Genomic DNA, 24,645 nt, shown 5'->3' on the forward strand with positions numbered 1-24,645 from the left:
ACTGACCATTGTAGTGAGATTAACTGTAAAAAGAAGAAGAAGAAGAAAAAGAAGAAGAGGAGGAGGAGGAGGTGTTGAGAAATAATGATCGCTAGTATTGATGTAGCATGAGGGGAAAAGCGTAACCACAAGATGTGTGGCTCACAATATAGGACAGTGAGGCTCTTAAGTCGCAGACAGTCAGTGTTAAATACATCAGTGACAACGTATAGCTTACCGAGATTTGATCTGTGATGTTAGTAAGGGGAATAGTGAGACATGAGTTGCTTAGTTTACTGTATGAGAGTATGGGTCGACATTGTGACTCGATCGAATTTGAGTGGGGAAGAGGAAGAACTCGTGGTGTTAAGGTAACTGCAATAAATAATGGGCAGCTATTTGTCCCCTGGTTTAGGTGAGTTGTGTCAGTATCTAAAGTAGAGGTTATAAACACCGAATTTGAAATGCAATTAAATATTTGGTCTCCTAGAATCAGAAAGTGTAGCTGAGAAATAAGATAAATGAAAACGATGCTGTTACGAATACCATCATTTACATTGTGAGTGTGTGACATCAGTTACAAAACGATAGCTCATGTCTCAGCCAACTGACAGACACATTCTCTGTGAGCCGCTGCAGAGCTGACCAATTCTCGGTTAGGTGTCGTCTTGTCGGAATGCGTCCGAAAGGTCGGGAAGGATTCGCAGTCCGAGTCCGACAGTTACCCCATGGCAGTGTTCGCCGTTAAGTCACCCCCGACTTTAGTAGCAGAAGTTCGGTGCACTGTGCGAGGGAGCTGCTACGAGACGTGCGCAACTAGCTGCTAGCCGCGGAAGAATGCAGATTTCTGGAGTCAAATACAATTCTTTTCGTAAATAACTGGAGAGACTGGGACGGTTACTGTCTCCATTTCTGCAGAAAGAAGTTAGGCAAATGAGGCCTGCAAGGCTCCTGAGGGCGCGTCCAAAATCAGGGTGCTGCGGCGAGACGGTAAGTCCGGAAAGCTGTGTTGTCGGAGATGTGCAGCTCGTCACGTGTGGCGCGAGTAGGCTCGTGCGCCGTACGAGTGTGGAGGGTGCCGTGTAAGGTGGGCTCGGTGGCGCCGTGTTTCAGGACCTTCCGCCATGTCGGCAGCTGCTGAGGTTCAGAGGACGGCGGCCGTGGACCTGGGCGCCCTGCTGGACGCGGGCGACGGCGCGGTCGTCACGCTGGTGGCGGGAGAGACGCGGCTGGCGGCGCACCGCGCGGTCCTGGCCGCCAGGAGCCCCGTGTTCCGAGCCATGTTCCAGCACGACACGCTGGAGGCCAGCTGCGGCGAGGTCAGAATCGCGGACGTGGGGGGCCCGGTGATGAGGCAGCTATTGTCTTACGTGTACACCCTGCAGGCCCCCCAGCTGACCGACACGGCCCCGGAGCTGTTGACGGCAGCCGACAAATACGGCCTGTCAGCCCTGAAGGCCGCCTGCGAACAGCAGGTGGCGGCGCAGCTGGAGGTGGAGACGGCGGCGGCTGCAGCTGTGCTGGCGGTGAGGCACTCGTGCCCCAGCCTAACTGCGGCCGCCATCCACTTCATAAGGTCTCAAACATACAAAGTAATGGCGACGCAGGGCTGGGCAGACGCCGTGCTGCAGTACCCGAAAGACATCGTCGAAGTCAGTCGGCTGCTCAGTGAGCCACCAGCAGAACCCAGGTGAGCACGGGGCAGGATGTTGTTCTGTGTCTACCAGTAACATACGTGTGTGTGTGCGTGTGTGTGAGTATTTCTGAGACTAAAATATTTGTCAGCATCTCACATCTGATGTACCAGTACTGTACAGTACCCGTGCACGGAATGCCATTCGCTGACAGCTCACGATGGCGTAATTGTCTTGTCACGACTGGTTTCTTAAAGCTCCACGTTGAACTCTTTTTGTCAGCAGTTACGTCAAGTAAAGAAATCAGAGACACCCAGTGTAACATCTCAGATACTTCCATTCTCTCCTGCTCCAGTTTCCCCACAGTCCCATGTTCACTACCATACAGTGCTGTGCTCAAACGGACATTCTCGCAAATTTCTTCCTCACATTAACGCCCGTGTTTGATACTAGTAGACTTCTCTCGGCCAGAAATGCCATTTTTACCTGTGCAACTCTGCTTTTGATGTTGTCCTTCCTCCATCTGTTATTTTGCTGCCTAGTAAGCAGAACTCGTTAACTTCAATTACTTTGTGACTATCAACCCTGATGATAAGTTTCTCGCTGTTCTCATTTCTGCTACTTCCCATTACTTTCGTTTTTATTCAATTTCATCTCAAACCATATTCCGCATTCATTAGCTTCTTCATTCCATTCCCTGTAATTCTTCCCCACTCTCATTGAGGAAAGCAATCTCATCAGCAGTTCTTATCATTAATGTCGTTTCATCCTGATTGCTTCTTCGATGTGTAGACTAAACAGTACGAGAGAAACACTACATCCCTCTTTTACACACATTTTAATCCGAGCACTTCGTTATTCGTTTCCCAGTCTTATTGTTCCCTCTTCCTTGTTGTAAATATTGCATCTCTCCTGTCTTTCCCAAAGCTTAGCCCTAATTTTCTCATAGTTTCGTACATCTTGCTCAATTTCACACTGTCGAATGCTTTTTCCAGGTCGGCAAATCCTATGAACGTGGCTTGATTTTTCTTCAGTCGTCCTTCCATTATCAACAGCATATCAAAATTGTCCCTCTGATGCCTTTAACTTTCCTGAACCGACATCTAACAGAACTTCAATATCGTGTTCCAGTCTTATATATCGGGTGGTCAAAAAGTCAGTATAAATTTGAAAACTTAATAAACCACGGAATAATGTAGATAGGGAGGTAAAAATTTATACCCATGCTTGGAATGACATGGGGTTTTATTAGAACAAAAAAAAAGACGCTTCAAAGATCACTTGCGCATGTCGTTTGGTGATCATCGTGTGCTCAGCCCCCACTTTCGTCATGCTTGGCCTCCCAGGTCCCCAGACCTCAGACCGTGCGATTATTGGCTTTGGGGTTTCCTGAAGTCATAAGTGTATCGTGATCGACCGACATCTCTAGGGATGCTGAAAGACAACATCCGACGACAATGCCTCACCATAACTCCGGACATGCTTTACAATGCTGTTCACAACATTATTCCTCGCCTACAGCTATTGCTGAGGAATGATGGTGGACATATTGGGCATTTCCTGTAAAGAACATCATCTTTGCTTTGTCTTACTTTGTTATGCTAATTATTGCTATTCTGATCAGGTGAAGCGCCATCTGTTGGACATTTTTTGAACTTTTGTATCTTTTTGGTCCTAAAAAAACCCCATGTCATTCCAAGCATGTGTGTCAATTTGTACCTCTCTATCTTCATTATTCCGTGATTTATTCAGTTTTTAAATTTATATTGACTTTTTGATCACCTGGTATATTACTCTTGTCAGTAACTTGGATGCATGTGCTGTTAAGCTGATGGTGCGATAATTCTCATACTTGTCTTGGTCTTTTTCTGAAAGTCAGATGGTATATCACCAGACTCGTACATTCCACATTCGAACGTGAATAGTTATTTTGTTACTACTTCTCCAATGATATTAGGAATTCTGATGGAATGTTATTTATCCCTTCTGCCTTATTTGATATTGAATTTTCCATAGTTCTTTTAAATTCTCACTCTAGTACTGGATCACCTATCTCTTCCATGTCGACTAATGTTTCTTCTTCTATTACACCATCAGCCAAGTCTTTCACGTCATAGAAGCATTCAGTGTATTTTTTCCATCTGTCTGCTATCTCCTCTGCATTTAACAGTGGAATTCCGATTCCACTCTTAATGTTACCCCCTTTGCTTTTAATTTCACCAAAGTTTGTTCTGACTTTCCTGTTATGCTGAGCCAATACTTCCAACAATCATTTCTTTTCCGATTTCTTCATCTTTTTCTGTGGCTATATGGCCTTAGCTTCTACACACTTCCTATTTATTTCATTCTTAAGTGAGTAGTACATCTCTATTCCTGAATTTCCCTGAACATTTATGTACTTCCTACTTTCATCAACTGAAGCATTTCTTCGGTTACCCATGGTTTCTTTACAGTTAGCTTCTTTGTATCTATGTTTTTCTTTCCAGCTTCTGTGATTGTTTTTAGAGACATAAACTCCTCTTCAACCATGTACCTACTGATCTGTTCCTTATCACAGTATCTATAGCCTCAGAGAACTGAAAGAACTCTTCATTCCTTAGTACTACTACATCCCACTTCTTTGCACACTGATTCTTCCTAGCTAGTCTCCTAAACTTCAGGCTACTCTTCACCACAACTAAATTGTGATCTGAATCTGTATCTGCTTCTGGGTATGCCTTACAGTTCATTATCTAATTCCAGTGTCTCTACGTGACGATGATGCTATGTAACTGAAATCTCCCCATATCTGACTTCCTTTCCCAAATGTACCTCCTCTTCTTGTGATTCCTAAACAAAGTATTCGCTATTGCTAGCTGAAATTATTGTACAACTCAACTAGTGTTTCTCCTCTCTCTTTCCTGATACCAAGTCTATATTCTCCTGTAATCCTTTCTTCTACAGTTTCCTTTGCGGACTATTAGATTTTCATCTTCCTTTAAATACTGAATTACCTGTTTAGTATCCTCACATAGTTTTTCTATATCTTCATCAACTTGCGATGTCTGCACGTATACCTGAACTATCGTTGTCGGCACTGGTGTTAGTTCGCTGTTGATTCTGTTGGGAAGAACCCTATCACTGAAATGTTCACAGTAGCTCACTGTCTGCCCTAACCTCCTTCTCATATTGAATCCTACTCCTGCTCCGCCATTTTCTGCTGCTGTGGATATTACCCTATTCTCACGTGGCCAGAAGTCCTTGCCTTCTTTCCATTTCACTTCAATCACCACAACCATTTGGAGACTGAGCATTAGCATTTTCCTTTTACACTACTGGCCATTAAAATTGCTACACCACGAAGATGACGTGCTACAGATGCGAAATATAACCGACACGAAGTAGATACAATGATATGCAAATGATTAGCTTTTCAGAGCATTTACACAAGGTTTGCGCCTGTGGCGACACCTACAACGTGCTGATAATGAGGAAAGTTTCCAACCGATTTCTCATACACAAACAGCAGTTGACTGGCATTGCCTAATGAAATGTTGTTGTGATGCCTCCTGTAAGGAAGAGAAATGCGTACCATCACGTTTCCGACTTTGATAAAGGTCGGATTGTAGCCTATCGCGAATGCGGTTTATCGTATCGTGATATTGCTGCTCGCGTTGGTCGAGATCCGCTGACTGTTAGCAGAATATGAAATCGATGGGTTCAGGAGGGTAATACGGAACGCCGTGCTGGATCCCAACGGCCTCATATCACTAGCAGTCGAGATGACAGGGATCTTATCCGCATGGCTGTAACGGATCGTGCAGCCACGTCTCGATCCATGAGTCAACAGATGGGGAAGTTTGCAAGACAACAACCATCTGCACGAACAGTTCGACGACATTAGCAGCAGCATGGACTATCAGCTCGGAGATCATGGCTGCGGTTACCCTTGACACTGCATCATAGACAGGAGCGCATGCAATGGTGTACGCGACGACGAACCTGGGTACACGAATGTCAAAACGACATTTTTTCGGATGAATCCAGGTTTTGTTTACAGCATCGTGATGGTTGCATCCGTGTTTGGCGACATGGCGGTGAACACACATTGGAAGCATGTATTTCTCATTCCCATCACCTGGCGTGATGGTATGGGGTGCCATTGGTTACACGCCTCTGTCACCTGTTGTTTGCAATGACGGCAGTTTGAACAGTGGACGTTACGTTTCAGATGTGTTACGACCCGTGGCTCTACCCTTCATTCGATCCCTGTGAAATCCTATATCTCAGCAGGATAATGAACAACCGCATGTTGCAGGTCCTGGATACAGAAAATGTTCGACTGCTGCCCTGGCCAGCACATTCTCCAGATCTCTAATTGGCTCGTCACAATGCACCAGTCACTACTCTTGATGAACTGTGGCATCGTGTAGAAGCTGCATGGGCAGCTGTACCTGTACACGCCATCCAAGCTCTGTTTGACTCAATGCCCAGGCGTATCAAGGCCATCACTGCGGCCAGTGGTGGTTGTTCTGGGTACTGATTTCTCAGGATCTATGCAGCCAAATTGCGTGAAAAGGTAATCACGTCAGTTCTAGTATAATATATTTGTCCAATGAATACCCGTTTATCATATGCATTTCTTCTTGGTGTAGCAATTTTAATGGGGAGTAGTGTATTATTTTCCAGCTTTCCTACCACATTCTAACTCCTCACATTCCACGTCTGGACTCGTATAATGTCATCCCTTGGTTGGTTATTCAATCTTTTTGTCAGGTCATGTCAGTCTTGGCAGTCTCTTCCCAGGTATCTGAATCGCCAGTAGTCTGGAAGCTCTTGGCAGGATCGTCATGATGTGTGTTCAGTTACAGGCCACATGTCGTGTTGATACTCTTCGCGTACCTTTAATGAAGTGGTTTCCATTTCCTTCTCATGCCACTCATGATTGCTGAATCTTCCACTAACCTAAACGGCAAGGCAGGGCCCTGAGCCTCCGTGATCCCCTCCGCCCACTCTGGCAAGGCTGTTGGCTGAATGAGGGTGACCTTTTATGCCAGGAGCCTTCGGCTGCCAATGCTGATTATTTTTATTCACAATGTGGATGGCGGGGTTCGAGCCCAGGATCGAGGACGACGATACCTCTAGACGACGGGCTCCAAACAGCAGGGTAATGATTCCCAGTCAGACGTCCAGGCGCCACGCGGGGTAGCAGTGCGGTCTGAGCCACCTCGTCACGGTCTGCGGGGCTCCCCCCTCACCCCCCCTCCTGTTGGAGGTTCGAGTCCTCCCTTGGGCATAGGTGTGTGTGTGTTGTCCTTAGCGTAAGTCAGTTTAAGTTAAAGTAGTGCGTAAGTGTAGGGACGGATGGCCTCAGCAGTTGGGTCCCATAACATGTTTCCTAAAATTTACAAATTTTTTTACAGCCGTCCAGTACAGAAGGTGCTGTGAGCACAGGGGCTCCTGAGCCTGAACGACAAGAGAACAATCCAGTCAGCACGACAGCATGGTCACACACAGTGGTGGGCCTTACAGTCACATTGTCTTCTCGCCTCTGTTCAGCCATCACCCGCAATATGTGCCATGCCTCTCCTCCTAGGAAACACACAGGTACTGGTTACCTCACTGTACTGGATGCTGGAGGAGCAGGCGGCAAATCTCTGCCCTCCAGTCACGTCTGTAATCGTCTCTGGCGCCGTCGGAGGCCGTCCAGTGGAATGCACCAGTTTGCTCCTACTGGGATACGCCAGATTACGTTGCCTATGGATCTGTTTGAGTCTGAAGCATCTTGTACAATGTCAGTACTGATGTGACGCTTAGGTCCCACTCCTATTTGTTACTCTCTGTCTCTCACATATGTATGCTTCATACAAGGCTGTCTCCTTTATTTTTCAAATCTTTTGGAATGTGTATGCAATACTCTACAGATTACTTGACAAGTTGTAAACATTGCCCGTGAGGCAATGTTGCCTGTACCGCCTGACCCACTTTTTCTTGTAACAGCAGCCTGTAGTGTAATCTTCTCAATGTCAGTCTCTTGTCCAGCCTAAAACGGAAGATAATGTTTAAGTCAGAAACACATAACCCTTGCTGTCTTTTCAAGAAATCGAATTATAGAGACATTACATGCCTGTATGATTTTGTCTGTTTTACTGAAAAGCAAATTTTGAAACTACTCATTGTAACGTTTGCAGTATAGCTGTTGTAGTTCCTGGCCATCACCTTCTTCATTCCTTCAGGCGTCAAACGTATTGCATGGTAGTTATCCACTGTTCATCAAAATATCAGCCTATCAAACAACTCCTGTATGTAAGTTGGTACCCCGAGTTACCAGATTATATCTTCTCCATCTCCTCCCCCCCCCCCCTTTCTCTCTCTCTCGCTCTCTCTCTGTCTTCAGTGACATCACTGAGCCTCCATACATTGGGTTTCAACCAACCCCACAAGCCAGCCGACTTGAACTGCTCGCCAGGTTGTGCCCGACAGGTGTTGTGTGACTGAGGCAGAGCTGCTGGCCCCTGCGGCCGGGCTCTCGTGTCCAGTTCGGTGTCCGCCGCCTCCAGCCGCGCCTCTTGTTTTCCAGCGCGCCGGCCGCCCCCGCCGCCCGGCCGCCCAGCGACAGCAGCCGGACCGCCGCCCCCGCCGCCCCCGCCGCCCCCGCCGCCCCCGCCGCCCCCGCCGCCCCCGCCGCCCGCCGATCTCCACCGCCGCCGGACAGCGCCGCCGTCTCCCGCCTGCGGTGAGTGGCCGCTGCAAGTCCGCGACTTGTACCCTCACGCCAACACTCACTGCCGTGTCAACCAAACGTTATACTAACGAAGAAATCGAATTTCATATACTTTTTCAAATGTTAGATGGCGCCCAGGTTACAGTTATCAGGAAAAATTATTTCCTTGCTTAACGGTGTGTTTAGTGTAATTGCCACTTTCGATGGTCTTTATGCATGTTACAAATTACTGGTGAAGGAAATGGGTGTGAAGCCAGGGTTTCAGTGCATCGGCATTCACGTAACCCAGAGGATGCATTAATGAATCGTTGCGTATACAGGTGTATGCACAGGCCCAAAAGAAAACATAAAAACAGTGATAAAGTAAGAGTAAGCAGAATTAGAAGTAAGTGGGCTCAAAACCGGCTGTTAACAGCAGAGGGTGTTGATATGGCTTGTTTCGTGCGTGTCCTCAAATATTATTCGAATTTGCTTGAGATGACTTTCGTGGATGGATACTTTCGTATTGTAGGGCATATTCTGAGGCCTCAAGTGATCACCAGTTCAGTACTGGAGGGCACTGCGGAGGGTAAATATCGAAGAGGGAGACCAAGAGATGAGAACACTAAGCAGATTGAGGAGGATGTAGGTTGCAGTAGGGACTGGGATAGAGTAGCATGGAGAGCTGCATCAAACCAGTCTCTGGACTGAAGACCACAACAACACAACTTTCGTACGTAGCAGCCACTGATGATCTTAATGCAAATTAAAGCTCCGGTAGTAGCGTTTAGAAATGAAGAAATTCAGAAAACATCAGCCACAATGAAAGTTGGAGTCAGGTGGGGTGACGGCTGCGGTGCCCGTCGACGATAGGCGGGAGACGAGGTCAGCTGTGCTGTGGGCGTGGCAGGGTGGAGGCGTGTGCAGCACTGCACACCCCGCCCGTCTCAAACCACGCCCTGCAGCTGGTGGCATCTGCCGGGCGTCCCGAGCACAGCATCTCCAGTCAGCGCAGAGCAGTTTTTTCCTTAACAACTTCCTAATATTCATCTCGCTTGTTCGAAATCAGCGACCGGTGTTAGTGGACATAACTAGTCGGCTTTCTGAAAAAATATGCCTTACAGCCAGCTGAAAGGTTTTACAAGATGGCTTCGTTGAGACTCCACTGACATAGCTGTTTTTGAACTTGAAGAAGGTGCTCGATGTACCAGAATAGTACCTCCACAGGACTAGGAGTAGCAACAATGCGACTATTCAGCATGCCATTTGAAACTGATCAGAGCAGAATGCAGCAAGACGCAATAGAATAGAGGAGTGTCCTAAGTTTCAAGTGGGAAAGTAGGTGCAAAATAAATGCTGTAACTTAAATATATGCACTGACTTTAGAAAACACATTGCTCCCCCTATACGGAGACTCACGGATTTCGTGGCTCGGTTACATATCGTGCTGAGCTTTAGACACGTACAGCGTGTGGATCTACTTGTCATCGAACCACCGGCCTCCTACTGTTACAATCCAGTTTCGTTATTCTATTAGTGAAGCGACGGTTGCATCGTTCTGTCCACCGGAACCGTCTGTGATAACGTCTCGGTGTTGCACCGCCCAGAACCCTACCAGGCTGCCTTAACTGATTTGGGTTTTTCTCCTTATATTATAACGACGGTTTGTTTTCATACATTGACACGTTTCTCGGATATATAGCGATTGTCAGCTGCCTTTCATGGAAACACAGCCTGACTGTGTGCCACTCCCACCTGCATAGCTCCATAAATGAGAGAACTTCAGGTACATTAACTTCTTACATGGGAAACAGCCTCTTGACGCTCTGTACAGTATCACTGTGGGCAACTGGCAAAACAGCACCACGGAATAACAATACTGACTGCAGAGGAGTGAAATTCAGCTTACACACTAATAGTGAAAGCTACCCACAGCTACTGCTGGACTTTCCACTACTATTACTGTCGAGGGTAAAACTAATGAGAGTAATTAGGGGCTCCACCGCAAACTGTGTCGTCGCAGTGGCAGGGCGTGGCCAGGGTTTAACGCGGCGTGAGCGGCCACTTGCATTTTGTAGGCTGGTGGGCGGAGCTGTGAGTGCGGCGGCGTCAGGCCGTGTCCTGCCTGCCCCTCACTGGTGCTGCATCCAAGTTTCAATGACAAAGTGTTCAGGTTTGGAGTTGAGAATATTTGGGGCTTCAGTGAAACAAGACAGCAAATCCAGTGAGCGACTGCAAACACTGTATTCCCCATTAATTGACACCACAGTTCTGAACCAATGTGGTACACTGCTGCTGGCCGCTATTGTTTGACGTTCCAGTAAGTCTCTGGAGTTGGCTCGCTGCCCCACTGGGAGAAAGTGATGGTGCAACCAAGCCCTGACACCTTCACGGATCGGACTGCTCGCTGGACAGCATATATGCCGAGAGCCGATTTCTGTCGTTCTTGTGGCTGCAGTATCCCTACCTCTTAAGAATAATGATGTACAGGTCCTTTGCACACGAACGCATGTCCGAAGCAAGAGGCACAGTGACAACAACAGCTGTTAAGAAGATACAATCAACAACACAGGCAAGGAATCATCGTCTTCATCCTCCAGCAGCTGACAATGACTTTCAATCACAGTATCCTCCCCTGCACGGTGATTGACGTGTTGTTGTGTACATAGTTCCGCGTAGTCAGCGCGTACGCAACTTTCCCACTAGAGCGCGCCCCGCTAAGCACAACAGCGCAGGCGCAGCGCTCGTCCGTCTCCGCACTACGAGATGGCACTGCCGTAGAGATGGACCAAATTCTGTTTCTGCCGATCCGCGTGTTAATGTGTAACGCAGCCAATGAGATTGCTGCTAACACAGAACCTCTTCTCCTCGCGGATCACACTCGCGCAGTGATACCTGAACGCGCGAGGTATTATAACCTCCGATTAGTCAGTCTGTATTAGTCTGCATCAGTCTCTACTCAAGCTTCAGTCTGCGCCTAATAATCGACTGTGATAACGCCGCTGCACTCGGTCGTAAAGTGAAGGCAGTCGGCCGCTGTGTTCTCTGTGCTGACAGACAATACCTGAAATTTGGTATTCTTGTCGTACTCACATCACTGTGGATGTCGTAATTTTCGAATCCGTAAGAATTTGCAAAATGGAATGTCCCGTGCCTTCAGCTTAAGGATGTTGATGAAATGTAGTTACATCAATATCTTCTCCAAAAAATATTGATGTATATCGGACATCATTTTCTGTCGGTATATCAATATGTCGATATCAAAACGGCAATATCGACTGTGATATTTTTATTTTATATTATATTTTCGATAAATATTTGAAGCTGTCTTATTTTCAAATTGTAGTGGGACATGATTCTTACCTTCAAGTGTGTAATAATCTTACTACTTTCTGAGTTTTCATCACGTCCAATCTTGCCCTTTGAGTGTGTGAATCAAGTATTTGTGGCAGAGAACAAAAACACCGATTGCACCGTGGCGTGGGAGGGAGGGGGGGATTGAATGGAATGACAAGATTTACGACGTCAACAAACAAAACACCAATTTCCTAAAAAAATAATTTTCAGCGGAACTAGTGTGCTATTTCTGCACATCGAAATTCTTGAAAAACAGTTGCTGAAAATGAAGAACAAAAATGTAAATGACAAGCCGTGGGCGCAGACGTGTGAGGGGAAATGCTGACGTAATCGGCGGGCAGCGCTGCCAGCGGAAAAAGCACGCTTTAACTTGGCCGCAGAATTTCGACGCTGCAGCTGGTAGGTGCCTGGCCTTTGCAGAAATGGAAAAGCAGGGAAGCGGGCATGAAGTGTTCCGGACAAACCCGCTGTGGTGACGAAACACCACGATGGACCCATCACGTGCCTTTTTCTGTTTCAGTTTTCAGTTAAATTTTTGTGGTTTTGATTGGTGAGAACCAATACTATAACAAAGGATACTACTGTACCCTGCCACTGCAGAATAATACTGCAGCAACAAAACACGAACGACAGAAAAGAAACGTAAATAAAACTTTAGTTGCGAAGGAAATGCGCCACATTCAACAACAACACACAGTGCTCATACAAGCGTCTGCCAACAGCAAAGTATGTCGAAGGCTTTAGGAAGACTGTGCAGTGCTCGATAACAACAAATTGCTTCCGATGGGCGTGACGTGACGACTGTTTGAATTGGATTGCTTTGAGGAGTTGCGGGCTGCCTTTCGCGCATGCGCAGTTGAGTGGCGTGTGAGCAGTCCCTGCTCCCTGTTGTGGTTACAGAAGTGTGGCTGGGAGCCGCCCTTGGGAAATGCGGTGGACCCGGGGCTGGTGCAGAGAGCAGCCCGAGCTGTGGTGGGCGGGTGGGTCGCCTCCACGTGGCCTGTGTATACGTTCAGCGGTTTTACTGTCTCCTCCTCGTTTATTGCGCTCACGTTAAATTAAAGGAAAACGGATTTTTGTGACAGGGAGCTGTCAGATGAATTAAAATACGTTCGCTAAAGTATGTTACTAGTTTCAGATTCTATTTCCACCTTTCTGACAGGCGAGAAGTAATCGCTTTGCAGAAGAGTCAAGTTATTTTTCAAGGTTCGCTAAAGAGATTAAGCTTTTAATAATCTTTTCCGCTCACGCAGTCAATTTATTTGAAACAAAGTGTTTAATTTCACACTATTGCCTAGTTTCAACTGTTCGCTGCGCATCAAGTGCACTTATGGCATTATGGCATAATAAAGAACCAAACATGATGTAATGCAGTACTGGTGCTGCAAGGAAATTAACATCGGAATCTCGACTTGGGAATGTGCGCTTTAAGGCGAATTGTGCATTTGAGTGTGGTGCACGAAATCCCGATGCTCTTGTTCCTTTCGTGACATAATGTAAGATCTTTCAGAGTTTTTTACACGTAGGAACATGAGGGCCTCCTGCGTCATCGTAGCTGCGCAAGCGCGGTGACTCCTTCCACCTGGCGCTCTCTGTCAGCTGCTCAAACGAACCTCATATTTCTAGCAGGTCGCGGGAAAATACTGCGAATGGTGGTTTCAAAAACGTACAGCGTGAATTTCCTTTTACGCAAGATGAACTATGTGCGAGAATGTACGATGAATTTATTGAATCAAAGAGCGTTTGACTCTCATTTAAAAATCAACTCTTCGGTGACGAGCTATTTAGAGGAATTTAGAGTCCAGAAGATGAGACATTTGGGTCGTTACTAAAAGTTTTACAATCACGTTAGTGTGACGTGTATTAAAGTGTAAAACGCGCACAGATCATCAATATTGTATGTGCAGCCTTAGCTTCTCTTGCAGCTTATTAATCTTTGAGACCAATATTGTATGTGAACGCTGTGTATATTAATTGAAACCATGAGCTTTTATTATTTGTGTCTTGGCGCTACTTACGAGTGATGTTGCTGTTGGCTGACTACATCGCGTGTCGTGTGCTGTCATCACCTGCCGAGATCACGTGACTTGAGCTATGGCTGGCTTACAGAAGCTCACCGCAATCTCGATTTCAATGTATCGGAAAGTAACATGCGGTGTTTGGTGGAATCAGAATTTATACCTCCATAATAGGAACATATGGACGACATCAGAGGTCTTGCAAAACGTTTTTTTTTTCCCCGCTTAGTTTCGCTTTCTAATGTGGCGGGAAATTGTACGTCGGTGTAACAGTCAGAGAATTGTTGAGTTCTACAATGGCGAGGAAGAGTATAGTGTCGCTTAACACGGAAAAAGTGTATTTTGACCCGGGAGAAAGTCTATTTTTAACCGAGAAGCCGAGGAAAAATGCGTGAACTTTTTTCCCCTTGTGCACGTATACACGCTGTATAGCTTGTTGATGTACAGAACATGTAATAATAAGTCGATAGTTCTACAACTCTACAACCAGCAGTATATTTATAATGTGCAGCTATTTTTATACGCAGGAGTGTCGCGATATTTTGTCCACCGACACACATTTTTTTCAAGATGTCGAGAGTCGGTATCAACATTTTAGTAAATATCGATCTATTGGATGCCACATTATTAAAAATATTCTGGTGTAGCGCCGACTACCTTCCCGCAGCCGAAGTCTGTCGATTGCGGGCGTGCGGCCATCAGAGAAGACGGCGGCAGCCCTTGCAGGCGAGTCAGCCGAGTACAGGGGGCAGCCCGGCCGACGCTCGGCCCTCCCTGCAGCTCGCGTGCGCCACGCCGCAGCCGCCTGCGTCTGCAGACACGGCTGTCGCACGGCTCAGCCTAACATTCGACCCGGTCTCTGCTCGAAGGCACGCGGTTGCTTCCTGACGGTGAAACACCTGGTCTCAGGTCGAAATTACAAACTACTCGCAATTGTACGTAGACGGAATACACTTTATTTAAATGCTTTGAGCACATACTGAAGTGTGTTGGACAGTCGCCGACAGGCGGTAGGGGGCGTCGCTTGCGAGGGTCGCCTGCCCTGGCCGCCCTCTGCCCTGGACGCGGTACAGTGTGTCCGTCAAGTCGTGCGCCCTCTCCGCTGCACAGTGCTGTCCCGGCGACCCAGTCTGGCCACACAGCCTGGCGCCGCTCACTCCCACCTCAGCGACTGCCCTGTCCAGAAAAACACGACATTACGGAGTAAATTGCACTAACACGGGAACAGGAGTCAAATGTCAGCGTTCCCGTATCTCTTAGAAGTATAAAAGCGGATGCCTGTCGGTCTGAATGCGTGTTCGTCTACAACTTCATCCACAATTGGCGCATACATTTCGTCCGATACGGTTTTTAAACAACACATACTGGAGCTGTACTGGACAATTTAAGCCTTTCCTTCGATGTGGTGTGGCCTGTGTTGCGACCTATGTTTTGTTAACAGACGAGGAAGTTGTATTTCTGTACTTGGATATCTGATTAGTTACCTATGTTTTCTTCCCGAGTGTCGGAAGGGATTGCTCCACAGACAAGTAACCGTTAGAGGTGTGTTTCTCTGAAGCACAAAGATCGGTTACCAGCAGGATGCTGAGGTCACAGGAGGTGACTCCTCGGAGTGAATTAGGAGAAAAAGTTAAAACAGCTGGTAATGAGATGCAGTGCACAAATTTTTTAACGGGAAGCGGCTGCAGATTTCGATAGTGGGATACTGGTATGTGTCTGTCATACGCTGGTTGATGTGTATCGTAGAGGGAAGATTTCTACATTTGTAACTCATGGCTTGGCAGAAGTGTATTGAGGGCTGCTGGAAGTTTCGTGTCTGTGATGGTTTCTTTCATTCGGTGTGTGTGTGTGTGTGTGTGTGTGTGTGTGTGTGTGTGTGTGTGTGTGTGTGTAGTAGAGTGAGAGAGTGTCGATGTTTTGTGCAGGAGCCTCTCTCAACAGGAGAGAGGGAGGAGGCTGATAGAGGCGGCCAAGCAGGGCGCGGCGGAGCAGCTGCGCGAGTTACTGGCGGCGGGGGCGGACGTGGGGGCGAGGGGGCAGGGGTGGTGGGGGGGGCAGCTGGACCGCCCTGCACCTGGCAGCAGACAGGGGTCACGTGGCGGCGGCCAGCTGCCTCGTCGGCGCCGGCGCGGAGGTCGACGCCAGGACCAGCCTGGAGCAGAGCACGCCCCTGCACTGGGCTGCACGGAGTGGCCACGCTGGTGTGGTGCGGCTGCTGGTCGGCGCCTCTGCTGACCCCAACGCCAGGGATCGGTGGGGGCGGACGCCGCTGCACATCGCGGCAATGAGGGGCGACGCAGAGGCGGCGGCTGAGCTGCTCCTGGCGGGGGCGGACAGGGGGGCCCGGAATGAGGATGGCAGGACCCCCCTGGACCTCGCCAGGCAGGAGGGAAAGCAGGAGCTGGTGGATATGCTGACACAACGCTGACATACGGCATTCAGGAAGCACAAGCAGTTACACCATATGCGTTGGCCTTTCAAATAAAGAATACAAAAAAACAATCCTTTGTTCATTTATTTGTACATACCATTTTGTGCTGCGTATGACAACTCTGGTAACACCGGGACAACGACGAGAGATACCTGTAAACTAACGTGAGGAGCCCGTCAGTCTGTAAAATACTTCACAATCAGTTTTTGCAAAAGCTGAGTAACAACTGATAAACACTGCACTATTACTAAGCACCACCTGTCTCTCTCAAGGTAACGTCAGCACTCAATCTCTTTGAAGACACGAATGGCGCAATATTGTTGGTTGTCTACCACATCACGCAGCTGCACTAACGTTCGTTGTTCGGACCAGACCGCTACATTACCCCATTACTGGAAACTATATGCTGCTAGCACGTGTGGTGCTATGTTACACCAGCATATACTCCACCATACTCGGATTACTGGCACACAAGTCGTTCAGTCAGAATGTGTCTTCTGTTGCGATCTCACGCCGAGTTCACTTATGTATCTGCAGTACGCAAATACTTGCCGTCTTTAATTGCAGCCTCACATTGGTAGCAAGAGTTACACCACATACTTGGGAACACTGCACACGGAACGAGTCACACATCAGGCACATTCGTAGAGGTGACACTATGACGAAAACTAAAATAAATAAAATTCTCTAGTTTGGCCCACTATTCGAGCAAGTGCTTCCAACTGCTGGTGAGATTCTAATGAGCGACTTGCTGTGACGTTAATTCAAATGTAGATCTGACTCTCGATGTAAATTACACACTTTCCCATACTGTCGCCATCTGTACATGAGCGTGTCGTTATTTCCTAACTTTCGTCACCTGAGTCTACGACGTTTAATAAAAATGACGGAACGAGCAGCGGGGATTTCAAAAACGAAACGCACTACGACAACTAACTTTTAAAACACGGTTCCTCTCACAGCAGTGCTGCACTGAAGCGAATACCTGGTGGTTACAGAGATGGAAGAGATACATGTCCAGTGTGCACAGAGGGGGTTCTTATAAAGTGTCAAGCAATGTGAAAGACTCATAAAATGTTGACGTCGAAAGGGAACTGGCTGGATTCAGCGTGTGAGGTTGCTTTCCCTATCGACAGCAACTTATTTTTCCAGGTTTCAGGTTTCAGTGTGACGCTGCAGCTAAGGGAACAGTGCAGAATACAGCAGCAGTGGCGGCGGCGAGCGGGAAGGCGTTCCCCGCGCATGCGCCGGCAGCGGATTCGCCGCGCGGCGTGACGGTGAGTAGCTGGGGTGAGGGCTCGCGAGCCAGCCGTGGGGCCGCGACAGAGACTCGCGCCCGCCAGCCTCCAGTACTCGGCTGCGAGACGGACCTGCAACTTCCCCTCACTCAGCATCGGCCGCCAGGGCCCACCTGTGGCGCAGCAGGCGGTCACGTGTGTAACCGCTACACGGCGAGACAAACAACTTAGACCCACACATTCACACCAGGCTACAAACGGAAACATAAAACACACTAAATTTTCTGAATATCGCAGTATAATAAAGGAACAACACCCATGGCTTCACAATATTCGGGAAACCGACAGCCACGAAGCATCGCCGTTCACAAACTGCCGAATCACCCGGTGGCGCACAAGCTTCAGATTCGGACTCCACAGACTGAACAGAACATCCGTAAGCAAACACCATTACAGACAGGAGATAGACACAATAAAAAATACCAGAGGAAATTAATGGCAAGTCCCATATGATCGAGAAATTAAACTAACAAATTAGTAGAGACAAAAGGAACACACGCGCGCGCGCACACACACACACACACACACACACACACACAGAGAGAGAGAGAGAGAGAGAGAGAGAGAGAGAGAGAGAGAGAGCCGATAGTGTAACCAAAATTCAAATTCGTCGCCAAATACTCTCGAGAAGAGTTGAACGCTAACGGCTTTAGCAAACACAACGTGTGTTTGTGTGTGCAGTGCCCTCAGAACGCAAAAAGAATGATGTCGCAAAAAAATTGAGCAATAACATGTATACGCTAAATGTTTTGACGCCAAAATTACGTCGCTGAATAATCAAGAGGTGTGCAGTGCAGGACACCATACAGATAGTCCTGCTAAACTGCGTAATGTAAAAATCACGGTAAGAAGAAAAAAAAACTTTCTTTAGGCCTGTCTTTGTTAGATCAATTAAAACATAAAATATGTTCACTTTCTACAGCTTACAATAATCAGATGTCCACTGGGTATGGCACAGAGGTGCCTAAACATGTTTGGGTAACAAGAGAAATTACTCTCTCTGCATAAAAGGGGAACCTGTTTTCAATAATGTATGTAGATATTCGCCATTTACTGTAAGAGTTATTTTCACAACTGCAATGTCGCCTTTGGGCTCTGAACAAGATTTCATCTCGGCACATGTCAGACTTTAAACTCCTGTGACACACACACACGCGTCCCGATTTTTGTAACTTCATGTGGTGAACCGTTTCACCTATTCAAATGCAAACTGTTTTACTGCACTCTTTAATAAATGTACTGTGATGGCGTCTTGGAATTAACTTCAAATGGTTTAGCTACTCTCACCACCAAATTGGACACACAGATCGCCTGCTTGCATCTAAATAGCTATCCGTTCTGCTGCAAGAACTGCCCAAGTGGCCATATCAGCGAGAGACGTACGAAGAACAAGCAGGAGGGATTGTGGTGCGTCGGCTCACTAACATCGTACAGGAAATAGTTAAGTGTAGCAGTCTCGGGTGGGAAGTTAGGGTGTGTTTATTGCTTCCATCGGAGTCGTGGCTACATTCAGAAACATGTACGGAGATTTCGTACCAAATGGGGGTCTTGCGCGTAAAAAAGCGTTCGGAAGAAAAGTAAGGAGTAAATATTTGTACAAAGAACGGGTGTTCAAAAATTACAGACTGTATACGACTCAGGACAACCGGAAATCTGGGAAGAACCCGTGAATTTTTTCATTGTTTGTTTTCAGATAATTTTTTGTAATTTTGGCTGGTAGGAAGTGATTCTCTGGCAAATTGTATCCCGCTACTAGAGAATAACACTGCAGCAATGAAACATGAACGGGAGGGAAAAAAATAAATCTTTAGTTGCAAAGGAAATGCGCCATTTACGACAAGAAAACACAGCTAAAAATATGTCAAAGGCCCTGGGGCGAAGACGATGTGATACTTTGTAACAGGAAACTCCTTTCTGTGAGCGTGACGTCACAGCTGCTTACGTCAGGTTCATCTGAGCAGTCGCCAGCGGGCTGATGCGCATGCGCAGTTGACTCTCCAGCGAGCACTACCTTCCCCCGCCCCCCGCTGCTCGGACTGCTCAGGGCCGTTAGCTGTATCGCGCGCCCTGGCTGCCGCATTTGCGCATGCGCAGAGTTATCAGAGTTGCAGTGAAGGGGGGGGGGGGGTAGTGTCCACGTGACCCGTGTTTGCGTTCAGTGATATAATTCACTGCTTCCTCTTCATATACAGCTCCCACGTCAAATGAACACAAAACGTATTTCTGTGGCCGGGAGCTATGAAGCGAATTAAAATACATTAACATATTTATTGAAGCCAAAAATATATTATTAGTTTCACTTTTCTGGATTTTATTTCAAAGTTTCTGGCAGTCAAGCATTAATTGCTTTGCAGCAGAAAGATGAAGTTATTGTTGTTAGTTTCCTAAAGAAATTTGGCGTTACTATTCTCGCTGAGGAAGTCAATTTATTTGAAACGAAGTGTTTCATTCCACAGCTGTTCGTTGAATGTAAAGTGCACGTTTCCATGTATGTCATTATGTCATAATGAAGAGAAAAAAACATGAGATGCTACAGTACTGCTACTCAAAGAAAACTTACGTCCGAAAAACCACACCGAAAAGCTTAATGTCAGGTGGGACCTACTTAATTGTGAATCTGGACAGTGTGCACTTCAGACCGAAGTATTCACGTTAGTATAGTTTACGAAATTCCGATGCACTCGGAGTATCCTCTGACGTCCTGTTTCTTTTATGGCGTAATGTAACACCTCTTTGTGCTTTATACACACAAACACGCGGCCTTCCTACGTTACTGCAGCTGCGCACGCGCAGTAATGCCTGTTTTCTGGCGCTCTCTGGCAACTGCTAAGTCGACGGTATTTGAGACAGTCTCGGGATAGTTTTGCGAATGGTGGTTTGAAAAGTGTTACTTTCAAAGTAAATATGCTTCTACGCAGGATGAATTACGTTACGTGTGAAGAAGTGGGATGAATGTCTTAATAAAACAGAGCGTTCGACTCTCGTTTCGAGCCCTGAAGACCAGACATTTACGTCAGTATTTTAAATTTACTGGCAAATTTGTGCGACGTACCTCAAAGTACAACACACGCAATAAACGTCGATATTGTATGCGAAAGCTTGGCTTTTCTTGTTGCTACACTTCATATTTTAATGTAAACCCGTAACTTTTCCTAGTTGTGTGTTCGCGCTACGTAGGTGATTGCTATTGGCTTAATACAGCGCAGGTCCTATGCTCTGAATGTCTGCTGTCATCGGCTGGCCAAGTCACGTGCCATGACATCGCAGTCTCGATTTCAAAGCTCCGGAAACTAGGGTGCCGTGTTTGGTGCAATTCAAATTTATAGTTTCGCGATACGAAAGTATGCAGCGTAGGACTATATGCTGCTGCAAATGAAAGGCCGTTCAAAAACTTCTCTCCCCGTTCCATTTTTTCCAGGAAGTTCCACGCCAGTGTATAAACCGTAAACCATTCAAAGGATTGATAAGTTTTACAGTTCCGAGGGAAAATTTACTGGAAACCTACCGTCACTTAGCACGGAAAAAGTGTATTTTCACCCGGGGAAAAGCATATTTTTACACCCTGAATTACCAGTAAAAGAATCAACCAAAAAAGAGGTGAGAATCCTGGAGGCCAAAGAAAGTGCGTGACCTTTAAGAAGCAACAAATACAACATCCCGCGACGTAAGTAAGACGTCGGGTAAAAATTATTCTCTGTATCAGGAACCTGACTTCGATGCGCTCTGCCCCTAAAATCTCGGGTAAATTACTCTAAAAGCTGACTGATATTGTCGTGTTGGTTCCACTAGCGATGGGAACTACAGGAATTACCGAGAATAAGTACCATTCATTTCGTTTACCACTATTATTCATGTGCAACAGGTGTATTTACCGGTTTCCGCTACTTGCAGAAGACTCCAAAGGTTGGAAGGCTTCGCCGTAAAACACGTAACGTGGTAATTGATGTACTCGAAGTCCCCGCTCTGCGACTCGTATTTGTTACATTAGAGGGTGCTGTGGCGTGGCTGGAGGATGCGACATCTTTCATTTAGATAACTCTGCTCAGATGACGGCAGACGAACCCGTTAAATACTTCGGAGCACACTGCGAATATCGTAAAGAATAAACGTAGGTGACTGGACGATTAGTCGGAAAACAGACTGCGCGCTGCTAAACAGAAAGGTGGCAGCTGAAGGGCGTGTTGCGCGATGCCACGGAAGTAGCAGCAGGCAGGAGGCAACATTCTTTCTGAGAGTGTGGCTCATGTCCAGTGTGAGAGGGGCCGTGCAGATCCTGATCTACATCTACATGATTACTCTGCAATTCACACTTAGGTGCCTGGCGGAGGGTTGATCGAACCACCTTTAAGCTACTCCCCTACCGTTCCACTCTCGAACAGTCGCGGGAGAAACAAACACTTACATCTCCCCATGAGAGCTCTGACTTGCCTTATTTCATTATGAAGATCATTTCTACCTGTGTAGGTGGGCGCCAAAAAAGTATTATCGTACTCTGAGGAGAAAGCTGGCGACTGAAATTGCATGGGAAGGTCCTGCCGTAGCAAGAAACGGCTTCGCTTTGACGGCTGCCATGTTAATTGCTGTATCATATCTGTAGCGCTGTCTCACCCATTTCGCGGTAATACAAGACGACCTGCCCTTCTTTGAACTTTTTCGATCTCTCCCGTGAATCCTGTCTGAGGCGGGTCCCACACTGCGCAGCAGTACTCGAGAAGGGGGCGTGCAAGTGTAGTGTAGGCGGTCTCTTTAGTGTACCTGTCACGTTTTCTACTTCTTCTGTCAGTAAATGGTAGTCTCTAGCTTGCTTTCTGCACAACATTATCCATGTCATCGTTGCAGTTTAAGGTATAAACAACTTAAACTCTAAGTATTTAGCTGAATTTATATCCCTCAGATTTTTGTGATTTATCGTCTTAGTGGTTTCTTTGTCGTGCTCATGTGGACGACTTCACACTTTCCATGATTTGTAGTCAATTACCACTCCTTGCACCATTCTGATACCTTGTCCAAGTCATTTTGCAATTTGTTTTGGTCATCTGATGACATTGCATGACGGTAAGTGGCTGCACCAGCTAGACACTGTCTAAGAGCACTGCTCAGATTGTCTCGTAAGTGGTGTATGGAGACCAGCAACAGCAGAGGGCCTCTTAACTCTTACTTTGGAGAACGCCAGGCGTTACTTCTGTTTTACTCGATGACTTTCCGTCAGTTACTAAGAACTGTGACTTTTCCAACGTGAAATCACGAATCCAGTCACACAACTCCACAGGTGCGCAATTTAACCAGAAGGGACGGTGTCAAAAGCGATATGGAAACCTTAAAACTACGTAATCAAATTGACGTCCCTTGTCAATAGCAGTCATTAGTTCGTGGTAATAAAGAGCTAGTTGTGTTTCACAAGAGCTTTATTTTCTAAATGCCTGCTGGCTGTTTCTAAATAAATCGTATTCTTCGAGGTGGTTCATAGTGTTCGAGTGCAGTATATGTTCCAAAACACTACTGCAAACCGAGGTTAGGGATGTGGGTCTGTTATTCAGTGGATTACTCTTATCCCGTTCCTTGGCTATTGGTGTGACTAGCGCAACTTTCCATTCTGCTGGGTACGGAGCTTTCTGCCAGCGAGCGGTTGTATATGGTTGCTAAGTGTGGAGCTGTTGTATCAGCATACTGTGAGAGTAACAGACTGGTATACAATCTGGACCGCAGGCTTTGCCTTCCTTGTGGTTTACGCTGTTTTGCTGCACCAAGAATTGCTGCTTCTGAATTACTCACATTGGCAGTTGTCCTCGATTCGAGTTCTGGAATGTTTACTTCGTCCTCTCCTGTGAAAGAAATTCGGAAAACGGTTTGGTAACTCTGCCTTCGTGGCGCTGTCGTCAAAAAGATCACCATTGCTATCGCGCAGTGAAGGTATCGATTGCGTCTTCACGGTGTATGCGATCCGGGACAACTGGGAAATCCGCGAGAAACCCGGGAATTTTTTCATCCGAAAGAAAAGTAGGAAAAACGTGGTACATTTAAAATGCCGCGAATTTATCATTGTTTTAGTCTGCAGTCAAACTTCCGTAAGTTTGACTGGTAAGAACTGATAAACGCCAAAATGTGTGAAAGGCTTCAGGACGAAGACTGTGGAGTACCTCATAACAATAAACTGCTGCCGAGGAGTGTGACGTCACACCTGTTTGCATCAAGTTCAAAAAATGGCTGTGAGCACTATGGGACTTGACATATGAGGTCATCAGTCCCGTAGAACTTAGAAATACTTAAACCTAACTAACCTAAGGACATCACATACATACATGGCCGAGGCAGGATTCGAACCTGCGACCGTAGCAGCAGCGCGGTTCCGGACTGGAGCGCCTAGAACCGCTCGGCCACAACGGCCGGCTAAATATCACACCGACGCATCCTTTTAAGCGCAAAACAGCTTAGGCTCTGAAAAGATAAACTGTTTCACGCGTCCCTTGTCTTCCTACAACTTTCTGTTCACGAAATGTCCTATACTAAGTGCGTGGTTTGAAGGAACCTGTTTTAAAAAAATCAAATGCCTCACCAATGCAACTTTTTCGCACCTCATTCGCCTTTCTACCGTCTTCTACAGACGACTTAAATTTGCTACTTGGCAGTCAGATGCCGCATGTGTGTGGCTTTTTGTGCACAAAACAGCTAGGCCTGAGGCGGTGAACTTTAAACGTTTCATTACACCAGTTTCCGCTGTCGGTTTGGTTGCGTGCTAGAGTGCATTCCAACCTCCTTGTTCACTTACGTAGCTCGCGATACCTGTTGCGGAAATTTTTCATTTTCCCCTCAGATCAGAAAATAAGTTTTGTTTGAGGAGCCCGCCGGCCGGCCGAAGTGGCCGTGCGGTTAAAGGCGCTGCAGTCTGGAACCGCAAGACCGCTGCGGTCGCAGGTTCGAATCCTGCCTCGCGCATGGATGTGTGTGATGTCCTTAGGTTAGTTAGGTTTAGGTAGTTCTAAGTTCTAGGGGACTGATGACCTCAGATGTTAAGTCCCATAGTGCTCACAGCCATTTTTGAAGGAGCCCGCCTTCTGTGTTGTGCGGTTCTGATGCGTTCTTGTCGTCGTCATTTCGCTACACGGGACCAGCCGTAGTGCTTCTGGAATCTCGACACGCCGGCTTAGACCGCTGTGTAGTTTACCTCCCATCTTTTGCGATCCTGCTGACATATTCTTGTGTAGCCGTGCGGCAGGGAGATTGTAAACGTTGTAATAACCATCTCCAG

The 24,645-nt window shown here is 46.9% G+C and overlaps 1 protein-coding gene across 1 annotated transcript; it reads left to right on the forward strand.

The window, feature by feature from the left end:
• The first annotated feature begins 1,096 nt into the window (after nt 1-1,096).
• LOC124743714 (ankyrin repeat, PH and SEC7 domain containing protein secG-like) lies at nt 1,097-16,098 on the forward strand. Its single transcript, XM_047248884.1, has 5 exons — nt 1,097-1,669; nt 8,173-8,221; nt 10,374-10,519; nt 15,596-15,715; nt 15,780-16,098. Exons 1-5 carry the CDS (start codon nt 1,104-1,106, stop codon nt 16,096-16,098), a joined length of 1,200 nt encoding a protein of 399 aa, XP_047104840.1. The 5' UTR covers nt 1,097-1,103.
• The last annotated feature ends 8,547 nt before the right edge of the window (nt 16,099-24,645 follow it).

This window comes from Schistocerca piceifrons, unplaced genomic scaffold, assembly GCF_021461385.2.
Source record: "Schistocerca piceifrons isolate TAMUIC-IGC-003096 unplaced genomic scaffold, iqSchPice1.1 HiC_scaffold_2513, whole genome shotgun sequence".
NCBI classification, from domain to species: domain Eukaryota; kingdom Metazoa; phylum Arthropoda; class Insecta; order Orthoptera; family Acrididae; genus Schistocerca; species Schistocerca piceifrons.

Bases quoted from the DNA above. Each gene is read 5' to 3' on its own strand.
- LOC124743714 (XM_047248884.1), top strand. From the start codon at position 1,104: ATGTCGGCAGCTGCTGAGGTTCAGAGGACGGCGGCCGTGGACCTGGGC. The intron at 8,222-10,373 runs GCCGCCCCCGCC...TGCATTTTGTAG, and splicing joins CCAGCGACAGCAGCCGGACC to GCTGGTGGGCGGAGCTGTGA. The intron at 10,520-15,595 runs GTGAGCGACTGC...TGTTTTGTGCAG, and splicing joins GAAACAAGACAGCAAATCCA to GAGCCTCTCTCAACAGGAGA.